The following is a 20,747-nucleotide window of genomic DNA, read 5'->3' on the forward strand; positions in this document are numbered from 1 at the left end:
TAAACTGATAGCTATTTTTGAAAATAGAAAAACATATCGACATAGAATTAAGAATAGTCCAGAAACCGCATACGCACATCAAACAGAAGGCGACTAAACTACTCATAAATAAGTAGGTTTACGTTTTGACCCATTAGTTTCTTTGTAGACGTCGCACAGTACGCAACTCCCGATTTGAATTCAACTATGCCGTGCTGTGTCCTTTTAAAGTGTAGAAATACTGCTAGGATCTTAAAGAAACCGGATGGTATCACATTTCATGTGTAATTAGCAAAAGAATGTTTAAGTGGCAAATGCATTACTTAAAAATTAAATTATTTTTCCATCTATCAGATTGTCGAAGAAACAAAATGGAAATTTTGTTAGTGTTGCCAGGGTAGTAAATTTTTTCACCCTACTTTGCTCATCTATTAAAAGAAGTAATGAAAATTAGACCTCGGATTAAACAACGCCGTGGGGGACATTTAAACAACATTATCTTTAAAACATCAAATAATTCTATGCACACCGACATAGAAGATTTATTTCTGATACTCTTTCTTTTTTTAAGCACGGAAAAAGGGAAAGAAAGACCTCGATTTTCCTGTGAAACTGTTTATTTGGCTTAATTTGACATTTAATCATCAATGTGGCCATATATGAAGCAAAGTGCAGTCAAATTTAAAAAAAAGAACCACTCGCAAGAAGATTCAGAATAGCGTTTCAGGTAAAAATCCACACGAGACGACAAAATAATATTGATAAAATTAAATTAAGAAAGAGAAATAAATAAAACAATAATAATACAACATAATCCAACTTATTTTATCGTGCCGTGTGGATTGTCATGGTAGTCTGAAATGGGCATATGAGTAAGCAAAAGACGGATAAACATATTGTTTATTTTTTAAGAATAAATAATTAATATGAAAAAAATTGATCCAGAACGTTACAAATACCCTTATTGATGCCGAAAAACTAGTTAACTGAATAATTTAGTATTTGTAATAAAATATTTTTCTACCCACATCCATAAAAATACACAGAAAAAATGTTTCCTTTATTATTATAGGGCCGTTTACACGTGGACAATATTGTTTTGTCCCAGCTCCGTGACCGGCCTCGACCGCGCGGGACAGAACGGTAAGACAATGCGAAGATTCGGATTGACGGCGTTTGTCGCGAGCGAGTTCACGAAAAATTATATTTATTTTATACCAAAATCTATTAGTATTCTTAAACAATGAACTAACTAATAAAAGTATTTTTTTCTGCCTTCATTTTCGGCGGAAAAAATCTTCGGAAGCGACGCGTTCTCGTCGAGCAAATCGCTAATGTCCCAAGGTCTTGCCCGTGCGTGTTTGCACGAGGACAATGCGGCCACTTGCGGTCGCGCGCAGTGGTGGAGGTGATCACTGTTCCGCGGAGATAGCCTGCCCGTCTATCTCGGTGGCAATGTTTTGTCCTACAAATTGCTGTTTAAACATGGACAATGGTTGATTCCTGAAACAAGATAATATTGCAATGGAATTCCCCAATGTCAGACCGTTCTCAAAAGAGCGGAAAATTGTTAGGTAAAAAGTACAATCATGTTTATTTCTTTAATATAATTGTTTTTATATTGTTCTTTTATAATTTTACCACTGACGTAGGCATAGCTTACCCACCACACACCGCATCTGAGGACATTAGTCTCCTTGGCGGTGCCCACACACACGGAAAAAGTTGCCGAAGGAGCTCTCCGTAATCTGGTAGCCTTAGCATCTCTGTGCTGAAAGAAGGTAATCCAGAAGTACATAATATGCAAATTAATGGGTTGAGAAAAGAGGGAACTGAATTCTTCACTGACTGGGATTAAATTGATTGGACATGATAAATAATTACAAAACTTTTTTAAAGCCCTCCACTCACTCCAGCGAAAGCATCTCGGTCCTGCGCTAATCCGAGGCCGGGACAACTGCCTGCTACATGTACTGCCAATAGTGATTCCTGGGAAAAGTTGACCAGAGTGGTTTCCCGTTGCCTTCTCTGGTGGATTTTTCTGTCGGGGTTTCCTTCCCTTAGCTGGTTGGTTCTGGGTTGAAGGCGGCAGAAACTCGCCTTTCATTCTCTCGTTATCTGCTGTAATCACACCGTTTTGAGTGTGATCCCATTGCTCGGGGTTCGCGTCGTGGACGCTAACGAGTTGGACTAGTCAGTAGTGTTGCCAGTGGAATATAACTGAACATTCGCAGTGTTTAATAGAACCACACCCTCCAGCAAGATGTGACTCACTGCGACCCTATTGACGGTTCGAACCCCCTTCTATCTTCCGAGGTATATTATGTAAACACAATCTATATATTATTACAATTACATTTTACTACTCAAATGCCGTTCATATAAGTTTTACTAAAATAAAAATATATATTCAACCCTCACTATGTATACCGTTCACCGTCTCTAAATGTCTTTATAAAAATGAATTACAAGAATTTCTTAAAGCTACTGTTTTTTGGGAAACATTGAGTTTTCATATGTTCCTTTAAGTTTTTTTGTTACTAATATTAAAACATTTATACTGTGTATTTTTTATAGTGTAGGCACGTGCTGTAACGTAAAACTGAATAAATTATGTTATGCCTTTGTGGTATTTTTTTCTTATTCTGTTTTATAGTATGTTTGTATGCCATGTTATGCAAACAAAATCAATAAATAAAAAAAATGCACATTAATAAAAAAATTCAATGATTCATTAAATTTTTTAACAAATATACGAAGTTAATTTTGCACTAAAAACAACTAATTCCTTTTTATTGAATATTTAATAAAAAAACATTTCAAAAGATAAATTAAAATCTGGCTGAAGAAAATTAAGATAGAAGATTTTTTTTAACTCGAATGACATCTGAAACATGTTAATAAAATATTAAACACTGTAGTGTTTACAGTCTGTGTACAGTCCTCTTTAGAACATGTTTCCCTAGTGATGAGGTATCTTAAATTAATTTTGTATAAATAAACATAAAACATATTTCGTATAGTATAAACATAAAACATATTATATAATATATAATTGAATTGTGCGCACACGGAAAGGCCCCCATACAAACGAAAGAAGAAAAAAACTGTTTTATTTTAACGTAAAATGGTATATACAATAGCAACGAGGTACCATTGACAATAATTGAATTTTGTGAAATAAGAATTGTAATAAGAAAGGAAAAATAAAATTGACATAATTGAGCTTCGCCTGGGAGTTTTTTTTCGCCTAAAACTCTTTAAAAAATATCAAAATCATGTTTACGCTTCTATGTGAGCATAATTATTGATTTAGGCTCATTAAACCCACGATAATCAGTTCAAACAATCTCCTGATGTTTTGTTTACATATTTTAGCTTTTTAAAACAAGTCCTTAAATTGTTACCTACTCTTAAAATATTTTGAAATTGAAAACATGTTTCGAATATCAAATTGAAATTTTGTTTTATACTATAAAACGCTATTTTTTCGTTTTTTCACTTCATCTCGTGGAAAATTTTGCCCGTCGCTCGTCGTACTTTCTTCAAACTAACATTTTTACTGCACAGCCAAATGCTAGTACAAATACATAAAACTGGTTAAGATTTGTGATTTTCTTTTAGTCCATTGGCAATCGCCGGCAGAGCGACCGGGCGGTGGTTGTAAACATTTGATTGAGTATCAATCGAGCGAAATGTTTAAATTGTTCGTTGCCTGTGCCGTGCTGGCTTGCGCCTTCGGCGCGGTTCTCTGTGAGGACGATGGCCCTAACAAATGGGGCACGACAAAATCGGGAAGGACATTCCGATTGACATAGCGCAGGGGAAGTTGATCGGAGAATGGAGGACCTCATTCGATGGTAAACTCTATGGAGCCTTCGAAGGAATACCGTTCGCGCGATCCCCAGTCGGAAAACGCCGATTCAGGGTGAGTTTGGAAAATTTTAGCAATCGAGATACGCTGCGATTTGTGTGCCAATACAGTGTCCTATGCATCACAGGGTGTGGACAAGTGAACGCTGATTTTATCCGTGTCCGGTGGAATAACAGTGCTGTGTGTGAAATAAAACCAGAATCCCAGACGAGTGCTTTCGACTCGATGGCTACTATCAGGTAAAAATTCGTAGCGTGCACGTTTACCTACCATTCTTGAGGTCCCGGGTTCGATTCATGTTCATCAATATTGATAAAAAGGGAGATTTTAGCTGATCCTTCATGTAAGAGATGATCGATACACGCTGCATTTAGTGTATTAATGCAATGCCCTATTCACCATCGGATGCGGCTGGGGTATGATGATGATTCAAAGCAATTGGTTTAAAAATAATTAAAATTGCGTTTTGGATTAAAAATAGACAAAATGGCATCGTTTCCCTATCCGACCCTTATGGTGCAAAGGACACTTTTTTACAGTTTTACGTTTCGGGTGCCAGTCCTGAGACTATGAAATTTTCGAATGTAAAAGTACATTTGAAAATAAATATTTCATACTCACCATTTCGGGAATCGAACCCGAGACCTCTTGCATGGTTGGAAAACGCACTAGCCTTTAGAACGCGAGGCTGACAATGAATAAAAAAATAGGTGCGATGTAATACTGTTTTACAAAAATCAGTCATTCTATTTAACGACTAAATATATTTCATATTTTATTTATTTATTTATTTATATACGGCATTTCTGCCATTTACATATATGTGTATATACTCGTACTGTACACATTATTAATTACTTGAAATACATATATATTTTTAAAGAAATTATACAATAACAAAATACATTAATCAATCAAATTATAACTATTCCAACCCAATCTTCTGAAGATGATTTGCTCTTTTTGATAAAAATATGTTGGTCACTTTATTTTTTAAGTTAGGCAGAGATAAACTAAATATATCAAAATGTGATGCATATTCATTCCCGGTATTCTGTAATTTAACAATAGGTGAGTTATATTGAGCTACCGTTCGAGAATTTTGACAATAAAATATTGTAGATGTTCTGCTTAATCTAGGTGGTACATAAAATGAAATCAATTTCAGTAGATCAGGGGTATCAAACATTGGTTTTATTATTTTATATAAAGTCATAAGATCGGTCGATGTTCTTTGTTCTTGCAATTTAGTTAATTTAAGAGAGTCTAAAATTTTGATAAATAAATTAATATGAAATGAATGGAGAATATACGTAAAAATATTATTCAGGAAGTTTTGAATATGTGTAATTTAATATAAGTGTACATACAGAAGTAAAATGTAAATATTAAATTCGAAGATATTAATCGTTGAACTAAAGTAAATATTTTTTTTTTTGAAATAATTACAAAACAATAACCACTAAATAATAAGTACCAAAAATGTGGTTTGAAGCTTTTCTCCTGAACACTGTCGATGTGCAAAGGTATTTTTACGCTCATTAAAAAAATCATAAAAGATAATAAGTTACATAATTAATATAATTACCAACATGAATGGCAGGTACAAAATGCAAACTAAATCTGGGAAATTTATTGAGAGTTAAAATATGCAATCAGACTCGATTTGTAATAAGAATATTATAGTCTATGATAATACTAATCAAATTTATCTGTATTCTACTCGTAATCATTTACAAATATCATTATACATATGTGGAGTCGGAGATATGTGATTTATCATAGTCACGAAGAAAATAAGTACCTACATTGTTAGGCGGTATACAAATACCTTAATTTTTTAATTTTTTTTATACGCCTCCACTCGTTTGCGAGTGATTTTAACAATTAACAATTGATGTAGATAACATTTAAAAACACAATTATCAAAAAATATTTATTACTTTTTTAATAAAAAAAAAAAACAGTTTGTAACCGTTGTTTTCAAAATTTAAAAATAAAACAAAATGGTAAAGGTTGAACGTCATTCGAAAGAAATTTTTCTGCTCTATGAGACATTAAGTTTTTCTTTACGCTACATATATTATTTCGTTTTATTACAATCCTTCAAAATGAAATGTCAAGTAGAAGAAAGTGAGAATTTTCTATACCTCTTTCTGGGGTGGTATTCCAAACGCTCTCGCGGCCGTATTATCTCGTATATTTACACACAAAATGCACGAGAAAAACTGTTTTCTCGTGCCGCGAAAGCGGTTCAGAATTGCACCCCTGCTCGCGTTCAATCGAAGGAATAAAACTGCTCGCGATATTTACGCAGTGCAGTGAAGATGATATGAATTATCGACTAATTATCTTGTTCTCTTCATTAAAAAAAATGGATGCCACTTATGTTGACACCCAGTTACACAGGTGTGTACTACACGATAAAAAATATTATTTTAATTCTAAAATTATCGAATGATAGGAAATGCAAACGATCGGTTCATATTCATTGCTGTATCGTACGTTTTTTTAAATACATTTTTTTTGTAAATATTTTAACAGAGATGGATAACTTTTTTGAGAAAGAAGGATGAGGAACTTCGGCCCTACGGGAAATTGAATACAAAAATGTTTTCTTGCGCGCGGTAAAAATTAGAGCATTAAATTGTACCGCAAAGTTTCTTGTAAATGTATGAAAAAAATAATAAAAAAATATTTCAATAAAAACGCACTACTTTGATCGACGTCACTGGTTCATATGAACCAACCAATGAAATGTTGCTGTGAAGGGCACCCGGTTGGCTAACTGTAAACGAACCAATCGGAAGAACTAACAGAGAACAACCTTTGACGTCACGCAAGTTATTTCAGCAATACGAAACTTTTCAAAAATACAGCGCTGATAATACGATGTATAAAAAAAGTTTAAAAAATTACAACGCTGATAATACGATATATAAAAAAAAGTTTAAAAAATTACGCTTAGTTTTTTTTTTTTTTTTAAGGGAATAACCCGCTAAGCTTCTATTTTAGAGGCTTGTCAGCAGGTGGGAAAGAGGGGATATGGAAGGAGGTAGTGGAAAATTCACCACAACACCCAGACCAATTGAGAAGAAAATCTTTCATGGATTTTTTTCTTGCAACTGGCGGGAATCGAACCCGCGACGCCAGTTTCACAGTCGGCCGTCTAACCAACTGCGCCACGGCGCCTGTCTATTAACAAATTTTAAAATTTTAAAAAGATATTGAACTTCCTCATTGTAATTTTTTTGATAGAATCTGAAATATATGTGTGGAACGCCCTTAAATTTTACAATAACATACATGCATAATTTGATTTATGTCGATCTTGTGGAAAAGTCGTGGGATTAAATATAATAGTTGAGTGTTTTTACAACCAAAATTAATTATATATTCTCTCCGTATTTTAATGTATATGGCAATCTCGGATTCTGAAACGCCATTCTTGAGATAACAAGGTTCCATCAAAATTGATAAAAAAATTGTTTTGTTACACTTCACAAAGCAATTTAAAATCCACCTTAAATCATGTTTGAAGCAAGGCTGCCGTCTATCTGGGAGGTTTCAACCCCGTCTCTTCACAAAACTTAGCAGATGGAATAATCGAAGAAATATAAATGTAAATACTCCACAGTTTAATAAGTGATCACTCTTACCACAGCGACAGGTCATAAGCTCGGTTAAATGGCGTAGACATTAAATTACCTTACATTCCACATTACCTTCTCACAATTGTTGTCCATCCATCTTTAAATATTTACACATAAGTATTTTCATTGGTTTATTTCACATTTCGACGTTGGATGACGGATTATACACTAAAAGACATACGCTACGAAGGATAATCCCGCCGTGTGTGATGAGAATATAAAAAATAATAAAATACCCTTTCCGCACCTAATGGTGCATAGGTCACTGCACTGGTACACCAATCTCAACGTATCTTGATCATTTTTATTACATGAAGGTAAGATGTTTAGTCTTACGCTTCAGGTACTAATGCAGGGACTATGAAATATTCTAGTGTGAAAATAACCTTTTAAATAAATATTTTATATCAACCATTGTCGGGAATCGAACCAGAGACCTCTTGCATGGTAGGCAGGTGAGCTGACCATTACGCCACGAGGCACATTACACCATGAGGCGAGAAAATACTTGAATTAAATAACTAGAATCGAATAACTGAATATAATCGAATAAGTAGATATTTTTTTAATATTTTTATCAACTGTAAAGTATTAGGTATAAGTTGTGTTCGTTTTTTTTTTTCAAATTTAATAATAAACACCGAAAGTAAAATAAAATGGTTAAGATTATACGGAAAAAAATCTGTTCTACAAGATATTGTATTTATTTTTACGTTACATTTATTATTTTATTTGATCATAAGCCTTCAAAATGGAACGTCAAGTAGACGAAAGTGAGCATATTCGACACCTTCTGTTCGCGTTCAATCGAGGAGAGAAGAATACGTTTTTGACTAATTTGTTGTAATTTTTGTTCTCTTCATTTGTAAAAAAACGTACACAGCTTATGTTAACACATAATGATTACGATTGCCAGCTACTGTCGTATCTAACGAGTTACTCTGAAATAAATATGAACTAAGGAAATATGTACCTATATCTCTTTTTCACATGAATGTTTGAGTTTTTATTGTGGTTTATTATCTTTGTTTTCAAATTGTCGAGTGCTACGCAATATTTGTAATAGGTATGTAAAATGTAGCTAATTTTGGAATAACTAGTATATTATACGTCATCGGGTATTAGAGCGTCATGTCTTTACACCATATTTCGTTGATTTGACGTAGGTAACATCCTTGATTTTTTAACTGAAAAAAGGCGAATAAACACCATCACTCGTCATAAATCAATTGCATTGTAACTTCTACTGGGCATTGTAACATGTAGACAAATACTACGTTTTTTGTATCATCCGAGAAGATTGTGGGTTTTTTCGCTGCAAAAAATGTTGAAAACCGTTGTCTAAACACATTTATATTTAATTGACAGGTACCTACTCATATTTTTATTCAAGTATTGGTTTTATAATTACCCGACTCACTGGGTAATCCTACCTATGTATGACGTAGTAGATCATGGTAGGATTTTTAAAAATCTTTAATGAAATTGAATGAATTTAGCAAATAATTTCTCACAAAATATGACATACCTACCTAATAAATAGTACGGTGAACTATGACTTGCACGCACTAATGTCCCAATTGTGTCGTATTGTAAACTCGAGACAGAATATGAATAATATGGACGTTTTGGTGCGAGTCTTAATAGATTTTAACAATTACTCAAATAGACCAGATCTCATCTTGAGATCGTTTTTTTTTTGTCCCACCTTTCTTTTAAATTAAATATTTTATCGTAACTAAATGGACTGAATGAGTCCGTTAATAAATAAATAATAAATAAAATTGGGTACATACTTATATATTGTACGTACGTATTTATATATATGTATTCTACGTACCAACTATTTTATCTGATTTAAAACTATGGTACATAATAATCTATATACGCGGCCTCCGTGGTGTAGTGGTCAAAACGCTTGACTCACGTGCGGAAGGTTCCGGGTTCGATTCCCGGTGAGAACACAAAAATTAAAATGTGATTTTTCTCAAGCCTGGGTGCTCTGTGATGTAATTCACCACTGTAATAGGCCTCCTGGCCAGTTGTGGTGCAAAAAAAATGTAATTTAATATACATAAAAGGCAATGCTCCTAACATGTGTCCGCGATTGACTAAATAATTACAGCACCGATTTAGATGCGGTTTTCAACAAAATGATGAGCTTTTCCATGGGCATATTTATAGCTTTAAAATCTTCAATCTGTTGATTAGAAAAAAAGTTAGTAGCGTAAACGTTTTATTCATAGTTCACCAGGGTTGCATTCGATGAGAATGCATATACAAAAAAATGGAAGGATATTAATTTAATGTGAATAAAAAAGATTGTTTTTGAGTGTTAACAAACAACATTCGTTTTTTATGGATCCCAGTCATATTATTTCCTTAAACTCCTTATTATTTCTATCCATCTACTTCTTTTTAATAGATTATCAGTAATGATAAAATAATAGTAACTGACATTTTGTATATTTTTGAAAATCGCATTTCTACATAAAGTTCACCCCTGTTGGTAGAAGAGCAGAGTTTGACATTTAAAAAAGAATTCTATATCTGAAAATGAATTATTTTATGTTTTGGGATTAAAACATAAACAAGTATTTAGGTGCCTACTTAAATTTAATATTTTAATAAATTATTTTAGATTTGGAGTTCAATCATAAACAAGTACCTAGGTTCATATTTTTCAACGAAAAGTTACACCATTTTTTTTCCTTTTATCCGAACAATTTTTACACGCTTTCACGCACAATCCAGTCTTTTGTCTATAAAAATTTGGACAAACTCAAAATATTGTAACTTTCGTGTTATTGAAAGGAAGTTCAGAAATGATAGTTTTGATTTTTTCTAATTATTTGATTTTATTACTTAACAATATTTCACATTCAAATTCTATTATATATTTTTCTCGTGCTGTTTATTTGTGCTTTGAATTAGATATTATATTTTGTACATAAACGTACCAAATAAATTAATTGAAATTTCAATTGAAACATTGCGCTGTGAAGTCTACGGTTTTAGGTGCTATCACGTTTATATCTATTTTTTTTATATATTTTTTTTATTGGAAAGCCAACAGACATTTATAAATTTATAAGATACAATTCAGTAGTCAGATGGCAGAAGGGACCATCTGTAATTTTCAAAAATTTTCAGGAGACCTGAAATACGTCTCAATTTCAAGACTTAAATCCACAAACTAAAATATTTTAGTGTGCTTTTCAATAACAAATTACCATTTTAAAAGCCGCTGATTTAAAAAAAATAAAATTATGCGTGTATTTACTGAAATATTAATCAAAACTTTTGGAAACTAAAACATAGACAAAAATACAGATGGTCCCTTCTGCCATCTGACTTTCGAATTATATTATAAATACATATTATAGAGTCCAATTAAAGGCTCCCACATAATATTGTTACTGTAAATGTTGTCACATAAAAATTATACATAACATAAAATAACTAATCATACAAAACTTATAATATTACTAAACATGTAAATGTTATACATATTATTAAAAATATATCTACTTTTGAATATTGGTCACACAGTTGCACATTATAATAAATAATTCAACTATAGTTGACCATACAGTGTACATTTATTATGTGCCTACATACAGATATTAACATGTTTTTTTAACCTACGCGAACTAGATGCTAGTTTACATATTAGTATTTTAAATAGAAAAATAGCAGTTTTGACGCCGTTATGCTTCAAATAAAAAGACGACATCCTAATCCACATGGATCCCTCAGTGTGCGTGTTTTTTGTTACTCAGTTTATCACACAGCGTATGGCACTCTTTGCCCGATAAGTTGTTTCAAGTAGCATTTTTCACATTGATTAATTATCAAGTTACGTAAACCAGTTTGACCTATGCTCGTGAAAGGAATGTGCAAATTATTATATATGGGGTATAGACAAAATTGTTTATTCCGAAACAGGTACATCGCTGATCCACATTTATGTTTGACTTGCTACTTGCTATTCAGTAGGTATCATAGACATAATGTTTCTTTCACACTAGAATACTCACAGTCCCTGGAAATTAATCATCTCACCTTCATGTAATAAAAATGATCAATATGCGATGCGGTTGGTGTACAATGCAGAGCCATATACACGCGGATTGGGAAAACAATGAGGAAGTTCGGTGGTTTTTTAATTTTTTTTTATTTGTTAATAGACTGTTAAACTAAGTAAAAAAATTTTTTTTTTTTTTTTTACATATCGTGTTATTGGGGAAATCTTCCATAGCTCTCAGATCATAGGTTGATTCACATGAACCAGTGACGTCATTTGAAGTAGTGCATTTTTATCAAAATATTTTTTATTATTTTTTCTGTACATTTTCAAGAAACTTTGCCGTGCAATTTAATGCTCTAATTTTTACCCCGCGTAAGAAAAAAAAAATTGTATCCAATTTCCCGTAGGGCTGAAGTTCCTCATTGATGATACTGGGGGGACCAGAGAGTGAGAGACGAGGATGTGTTGTTGTCTATGGCCGCAGTGCCCAATTGACCTATATAAGAGCGCGTAACACGTCACTCGCCCTTCTCTGTCTTCATCAGTATTTAAATTCACTCTAAATATTATTTGTGTAATCTTTGTATTTTCGTGTGTAATAAACCAAAAATTGTAAGTTACTTAATTTATTTTATTTATTTATTCCTTGAGGTTAAATCCGTTAAATCCATTAAAGCCATTCAATCATATGTTTTGCATGAACTTACAAATAGCTACTATCTAGTCGAGTATAATAACAATGCCTCTACAAAACCAAATGTTATTAAATATTTTTATGTAACCACTTACCGACTTTTCTATGTCTACCGGTTTCGAGACGTGCCCGTCTCTTCGTCGGGCCACCAATTAAATCAACATGCAAAACCCACTATACATACACCTTCACCATAGTTGTTGCACAAAATATAAAACCAACACGACATGCATTTTAATAAGCACATGCACTGATTAGGACAAACATGCACTGATTAATACAATTAATATGCCAACAATATTTTGAGTTTTCCCAAATTTTTGTAGAAAAGGACTGGATTCAACTCCCTGGGGAGCTGTTAATATCAACATATTACAACAGATATGAAGAACATTTTAGAGAATTCTCTAATTCCAAAATTCTCTGAAATGTTAATTAGGGAATTTTACAATTAAATAATTCCATACAGTGTTCTTCATCCCTGTTGTAATATGTTAATATTAACAGCTCTCCAGGGAGTTGAATCCAGCCCATGTCTACAAAAATTTGGACAAACTAAAAATATTGTTGATAAATCCACCTGGCCCATACAGAAGTGTAGAAATGTTGTGAAATCATTCAATTACACGAATCTCACCCGCATAAATAAATGTTTCAGCTCTGTAACTTCACAAACATCAACAGATGAAAAAATTGAAGCAATAAAGAGATGTTCAAGTATGGACAGAATGGTGAATGTTACACAGTGTGTAAAGTGGCCACTTAAACCAGCCAATGACAGGTCATACGCCCTGTAGATGCCCAGACTTCCATATTACCTTCTCTAAAATGTTCTTCATCTCTGTTGTAATATGTCAATTAATATATAATTGATTTAATAAATAGTCTTTTAAATAGAAAACAAAAGATAAAATCAATCAAACGATTTTGTTATATCCTGTCAACAGTAATTATATTAATATTAATAATGATAATACATGGAGAAGAATCCTTTATGTAAATACTAAATCCCCAAATGTATCCAAATTTTTTACCAAATAATATGAAACCTGATTTTTATACAAATAACAATATTGGTAAATTATTGCTTAATAATAAAGATAGAAATAGTTTATTAAATCATTCAGGTGTTTACCAATTAAAACACAATTCTTGTCCATCAGTTTACGTTGGAAGAACATCAAGAAATTTTTATATTTGTGTTGAAGAACAGAGGTGTCTTCACAATAATAATTTCTCCAAATTCGCAAATCACCTAATCAATTTAAATCATTAACGACATTTTTCGACTTTCGTAAAAATACAGGAGTTTAAATGGTGAATCTACACACTGTGTAACATTCACCATTCTGCCTATATTTGAACATCTATATTCCTTTAATTCTTTCATCTGTTGATGTTTGTGAAGTTAAAGAGCTGAAACCTTTATTTATGCGGGCGAGATTCATCAAATTGAATTATTTCACCTACATACTAGGCAACGCCTGAAAATATTATTTTTTCAATTTCTATACTTCTTCATGGACCAGGTAATTTATCAACGTAATGTTAATATCAACGCAATGTAAAGTGGCCACTTAAACCAGCCATTGACAGGTCATAAGTCCTGTAGATGGCTAGACTTCTATATTACCTTCTCTTAAATGTTCTTTATCTCTGTTGTAAAATTTTAACATAAACAGCACCCCAGGGAGTTGAATCCAGTCCTTGTCTACAAAAATTTGGACAAACTCAAAATATTGTTGGTTAAAAGTAAATAATATGGAAATATTTTACATTTGGAAAGCTTTAAAAAATAACGTTCAATAATCAAACAACCTTTCAATATAGTCCATTATACCATGTTCCACTGTAATGGTAACCCTAAACCTATTAAGCTCACCACCTCCCTCCATCCCCTCCATCTTTTTTCTCCAACTATTTCTCAAACAACATAGAATTTTCGTAATTTAATCATTGCATGTTTGTCCTAATCAGTGCATGTATTTATTAAAATGCATGTAGTGTTGGTTTTATATTTTTGTGCAACAACTATGGTGAAAGTGTATAGTGGGTTTTGCATGTTGGTTTCATTGATGTCCTGACGAAGAGAAGGGTACGTCTCAAAACTGGTAAACATAGATAAGTCGGTAAGTGGTTACATACAAATATTTAATAACATTTAGTTAAATGTTTGACCACGAAGTTAATGCTTTAAATATCAATTAAATTTTGATGATGATCAAATCAGCAAAAAAAAACATTCATAAAAAAAGTGGTTCAACATTTGATTCAGATAGAAAGACAATATTTCTGTGTTCGAATCTTTATTTATTAAAAAAAAACAAACAGTCGACAGTGGTATAGTAACATAAAAAAAATACAGTTTAAAGACAGACCAGTAAAGGTTTCTAAATAAGAATCACACATATTATTAAATTGTGTTACAACAAAAGGTTGTGTTTATGTGTATTTGTATAAGAGTAAGTGTAGATGTGTGTTTATGTGTATTAGTGTAGGAGTAAGTGTTCAGGTGTGTGTAAGTGTGAGCATCATTAAATAGTAAGTGGGATCGTATCGCGGCCAGAAACAATGAGTCTTAATTTATTTTTAAATAAATTAAGGGGCACGTAAAATATATCAATAGATGAAAAAAAAGCATTATAGTTAGAGCAAGAACGATAGAGAAAAGAGTGTTGTGCATAGTTAGTGCTACAGACTGGCAGATGGAACAAATACTTATTACGAAAGGGGACATTGAGATTAATTTTGGAGAGTAGGTTAAAAGGGTCTACTTTATTATTTAATAATTTATGTAAATAGCATAATTCAGATACAGTGCGTCTATTTTCAAGGGTAAAAAATCCATTTTGTTTGGCAGATTGGCTGTAAGTGCGAAGTGTTTTATTGTTTTTATAATATAGGTATTTTAAAAAAAATCGATGAACATTTTCAATCCTTTCTAGGTTTGTTATGTATTGTGGGCTCCGCACGACGGATGCAAACTCCAAATTACTGCCTACAAAAGTGTTGTAAAAAGTTTTTAAGGTATTGCTCCATATTGGTTTGATTATACAATTTTAAAAATTTCAGGACCCCCAACGAGCGAAAAAATGGTACGGAGTCTGGATTGCCAAGAAGTTGCCCAATGTTTGCGCACAATGGTTTGATGATTTGGAAACAGGAGAGCATAGCGTCGTAGGTATGTGCCCGTGCGCTCAATCAAAATAAGAGCGAGTTATCGCAAAAAATATTTTGTTCAGTTTTAATTTTTATTAATGTTTTTTTTTAAATTTTTTTTTATTAAGAATAGCCCAGAAATTCCCGATTTGAATTCAACTATGTCGTGTTGTGTCGTCTTAAAGTGTAGAAAGACTGCTGAGATCTTAATGAAACGGTATAGGATCACATTTCATGTGTAAGTAGCAAATGCATTACTTAAAAATCGAATTATTTATCCATCTGTTGGATTATCAAAGAAAAAGTTAGTTTTTAGCTCAGTTTCTGTGAATAGTCTATATATTGTGTTTTAGGTTTAAATGTTTTTTTTTTTTTTTTTTTTTTTTTTTTTTTATTTTGGAAAGCCAACAGATTACAATATTTATTAATTACAGTGTAGGTTAAAATATATATTAAGATCCAATTACAGGCCTTCTCGTAAGCTAAAAGATAAATATTACTAATAAGAAGTTAAGAATAGATATTAAATTTAGATATGTATGTACATTTTACAGTGCGGATAACATAATAATAAGTATACATACATATGCAGCGAGTATAACATTTGCGATAATTATTGAGCCTTATAAGAAGAACAACTTAATTGAAGAAAATAATAATTATAAAAATAATTTTTTCTTTTCTTTTTTTAATATTAAGTTCGCAGAATGTTTAAATGTTTTTATTTTCTTTTTTAATATTAATTTCACAGAATGTTTAAATGTTTTTCTTTTCTTTTTTAATATTAAGTTCACAGATTGTTTGAATGTTTTTATTTTCTTCTTTAATATTAAGTTCACAGATTGTTTAAATGTTTTCTTTCCTTTTTTAATATTAAGTTCATAGATTGTTAAAATTTGTTTAAATTTTTATTGTTTAAATGTATACTATGTATTGTTACAAGAAATGTACTATTTTTTTTATGTACCGTCCCAAATGAGTTTTCTCGTACAACTCCTGGGAATATAATATCATGATATTCATGTCTTATATGTTTTATTAATAAATAAAAAAATAAAAAAATAAAAATAAAAAAACAAAGTTGACATTTTGTTAGTGATACCAAGGTAGTCAAGTTTTTTACGCTACTTTGTGCTCATCTAATGAGAGAACTAATAAAAATTTGACCTCTCGGATTATACAACGCCGTGGTGGACCTTTGACCGATATTATATTTGAAACATCAAATATTATTATCATGACATAAAAATATTTGTTTTATGATTTTTTTTATTTTTTTTAAAGTTTAAAGTTCATTAATTCAATTACTTTTATTAAATGACCCTTTACTTATCTACTCTGTTGTGTCAATCAATGTTTCCGCGTGTACAATTAGATTTTAGAGAAATTGTCAAAATTGCTTTTTTGTATATATGATTTACAATTTTGTTATGATTGTATTTCTCGTAATCTGGCAACATTACGCAGTGACTTAAAGCATGCGCGCGGTGAAGGGAGCAAAGTGGGGGGATTTTTGAACACAGTCCGATGCATTCAGATATGACTCTACGCTCCTTCTGGACTATTCCTATTTTTTTGTTTTAATTCTATGAATCCCAATATCAATAAAATGAGCTGAAATATGTTCTTTAATATTTTTATTTTTTCGATATTTAACGCTACAAGTCCTTTATACATTCTTAAATGCATTCAACGTGTAAAAATTTAATAACCTCACCTAAAGTGGATAATATAAAATAAATTTAAATTTACAAAACACTTAAGTATATAAAACTCAAATTACAAAATATAGGTATATTTGAAGAACGAGAAAATAAAAATCATAACGTCATGTAGTTACAATACTGAATGAACAATGAATAATAATTATGAATAAAAATACATTAAGTGAAAAATTACGTAATATATTTAAAGAAAGAAAAAGAAAATTAAAACTTATATAGCAGTATTATAATAAAACCGTATCGAATCAGTAATGTTAAAACAGTTAAAACATTTTTAGCCCATACTAAGAATGTAATTAAAAGATTATAGGTGTGTCTATATTTTTACCTTGGAATTACTATTATTTAAAATGTTTAGTGAGCTTTAACCTTTCCCTCACTGAGTATCCAAAAATTTCACATGATCCGAACGGGGGGACCAAACGACCCCAGCGCCTACTTGTATATGGCATCAGGAGAATAAAACGTTGGAAGTGTTTATGACCCTGCAATAATTTATTCATGTTTTCGGGTACACATATTTTACTCATTCGTGTATTTTATTAATGTTTGTTCGTTTGCCGAATGCTTATGTACATAAAGTGAAATTGACCAAATCGGTATATGGGGGATTCGAATCCCCCCCTTCGGTCTGGCTAGGTCAATGTCTCCTTACACTCTACATTATCTGTATTTTAAAGTATCATTATTTTTTTTTATAGTTTCGTCCGATCCTCTATTAACCTTCAATTATTTAGTCTAAATATCTATTAAATATTTCCCCATTCCTTTCGTGCTTCTCAAATCCTTGAATATTAAATATAAAATTTTGTAAAATAAATTATAATTCCCTTATTTAAATCGATATTTCTGATCTTTTCATTTGTAATCTAGAAGATTGTTGAAATGACTTATTTTTTAATTTTCTTTAAATCGTTGCTTTATTTGGTTAAATTCATGTGAATTCATTTATAAGATGGCAGACCTCATTATTAATTCTCATTTTTTTCATCTATAAATATAAAGAATTGTATAATAATACTTAATCTTTATATACATAATTCTTCTGTACGTATGATGTCACTGAACTCCTCCTAAACTGCTTAACCGATTTAAGTGCAATTTTCAGTGAAATGTAGATCTTTACGCTGCGCGTGTTTGTAGATATTAAAATTCGCAATCTAATCTGTAATTTTTTTTAAATGATAAGCCCTGGTAAGGGTTGCATTCGATGAGAATGCATGCACAAAAAAAAGAAGGATGTTGTTTTTTTGTGTTTAAAAAAAGTTTGTTTTTGAATGTTTACATTCGCCTTTTATGGATCCCTATCAGATTCTTTCCTTACACTCCTTATAATTTCTACCTATTTATTTCTTTTTAATGAATTTTCACTAATAATAAAATAATTTTAACTGACATTTAATATATTTTCAGAAATCACATTCCTATCAAAGTACACCCCTTATGGTAGAAAATTAGAGTTTGACATTTGCAAAACGAATTCAATATTTATTAACGACTTATTTTATGTTATGGAATTCAACCATAAACAAGTACCTAGGTACCTACTTAAATTCAGTATTTAAATATTAATAATTTTTAGTTTCAGAATTAAATCATAAACAAGTACCTAGATACCCCCCTATCAATAAAAAGGCTTTTCCCTTTTATCCGAACCCGAACAGTTTTTGCACGCTTTCACCACACAATCAGTCTTTTTTTCCATTTCTTTTGGCTTCGAATTAAATGTCAAGCTCACGCAAAACCAGTTTATAGAATATTCTAATATTGAAAAAACGTTCGGGCAGGACAACGTCTGTCGGGTCCGCTAGTATTATTATAACCTGAACATCGCGCATCGGTTAAATAAAATAAAATATTATATTCCTTGTATTTTTTGTGACACTTATCTTACTTTTGAAAATTTCCAGGGAATGAAGACTGCCTTTACTTAAATGTATATTCTCCACAACCCTCTAACGCGGCCAGTCTTCCTGTGGTCGTGTACATACACGGGGGAGCTTTTATATTTGGCTCAGGAATATCGTATCGCGAGAAATTCATCATTGACACCAATGTTGTGTATGTCAGCTTGAATTACAGACTCGGAATCCTAGGTAATTCTTCAATGTATTATTATTATTATAACTACGGAGTTGATCCACCAATGCCCCATTTCAGACGACAGTAAACATTAGTGATGAAACTAATAGTGGTTTGGCTGGATACCGAATATTCAGCGAGCCCTAAACTGAATTGCCGGATATAAAATTTCTCTCTTAGTTGAACACTAAACTTTTAATGGACATCAAATAAAAAGGGGTTAAATATTTCAATTATATTTTTAATAATCCCTTATCGATCAATAAGTTGCATATCAATATGGTTTATTAATTTAATAATTATAATTGTTTTGAGTAGTTTCATCCTTTGGGTTTTTTTTTTAAGCAAATACATTTTTGATAAAAAAAAAATTGATATTTTTATTTTATTTGCGGGTTGAATTTTTTTTCTAAAATGTGCACTGAACACCAGCGAACATTTTTATGCAAAAAAATCTATTTTACAAATAATGAGGGTTACGTCCTTTTTCCCAAACACGGTCGAATTTCGATCTATAAATCAATTCAGTGAAATTCAGTTCATGAAATTTTCGCAGCTCAATAAATATTAGACATCTGCCTGATATTAAGCAACTATCCGGTATCCCGCCTATCCGGCCAGATTTTACTATCCGGCCGAATAGTTACCGCATATCTGACAATGTTTTGAGTATGTCCAAACGTTTGCAGGCAGGCTGGATTTCCTCAGGAGTTATTTACATCTCAATTTGTTGCAACAGAGAGGGAAAACATTTTTGAGAAGGAAATATGGAAGTCTAGACATTTACAGGGCTTATGACCTTTCATTGCCTAGTTTAATTGGCCACTTTACACACTGTAACATTCACCACTCCGCCTATGCTTAAACATTCCCATTTCGTCAACTCTTTCATTTAAAAAAGAAGTAAAAGAGCTCTGGGTACGTATTCTGATAGAAGTTAAAATGTACCTTCAATTTATCAAATATAAATGTTTGTCGCAAGAGGCAAAATTATCAATTCACAATGTTCATCCTGGTGTATGGTAGCGAAGCGTGGACTTGGAAAAACCGGGATTAAAGTAGGCTGAATGCTGTCGAAATGTGATTTCTCAGGCGAATGTGTGGTAAAACTCTGTAGGTACCTCAGAGGCAGACAGATGCAAATCCAAACGTAAATGTTCAACAATAGCCTAAAAAATCTACTTTCTCTAAGAGATTTCTAATAATTTAGAACATCAATTTGTATTTGCAGCATCTTAATACATTGGTTCCTTCATTTTAAGACTTATATTTTTTCAAAATCAATGGACATGATCACAAACTAGATTCGAAAATCGAAATGTCATTTCATCAAATTCTGGATTTGCATCCGTCTGCCTCTGAGGTACAGAACTATGTACGATAGATGCACAAATTTTGAAAACCATACATCATGCAAGGCGGGGAGGGTAAGCATTATCGACAAAATCAAGAAACGAGCTCTGCGGACGTTTGGACATGTAGAGCGAATGGACAGCGAAATAACAACGAAAGAACGGCTAAAAATATTTACAGTGCGAATGTTGATGGATGC

General features: G+C 31.8%; 1 protein-coding gene and 1 long non-coding RNA gene across 3 annotated transcripts in view; one reads left to right on the plus strand and one right to left on the minus strand.

The window, feature by feature from the left end:
• Positions 1 to 28: 28 nt before the first annotated feature.
• On the minus strand, positions 29 to 6,133 carry LOC148271311 (uncharacterized). Of its 2 annotated transcripts, none has more exons than XR_015825126.1 (3): positions 6,004 to 6,133; positions 1,647 to 1,750; positions 29 to 1,482 (listed from the first exon to the last, which is right to left on the minus strand). It is a non-coding gene; the product is annotated as an uncharacterized LOC148271311 (long non-coding RNA). The 2 variants fall into 2 exon arrangements; XR_015825125.1 differs by having other exon boundaries at positions 31 to 1,482; positions 1,643 to 1,750.
• Positions 3,480 to 20,747, plus strand: part of LOC148271312 (venom carboxylesterase-6-like) — a 27,314-nt gene continuing 10,046 nt past the window's right edge. Inside the window, exons 1-3 of the mRNA XM_088241538.1 lie at positions 3,480 to 3,907; positions 15,303 to 15,411; positions 19,024 to 19,209. Of these exons, the coding sequence (XP_088097664.1) occupies positions 3,755 to 3,907; positions 15,303 to 15,411; positions 19,024 to 19,209 (448 nt within the window). The 5' untranslated portion in view covers positions 3,480 to 3,754. The remainder of the gene's footprint in view (positions 3,908 to 15,302; positions 15,412 to 19,023; positions 19,210 to 20,747) is intronic.

The sequence above is a fragment of the Micrasema longulum genome, unplaced genomic scaffold (assembly GCF_059751315.1).
Source record: "Micrasema longulum isolate JH-2025_06_02 unplaced genomic scaffold, ASM5975131v1 h1tg002938l, whole genome shotgun sequence".
NCBI classification, from domain to species: Eukaryota; Metazoa; Arthropoda; class Insecta; order Trichoptera; family Brachycentridae; genus Micrasema; species Micrasema longulum.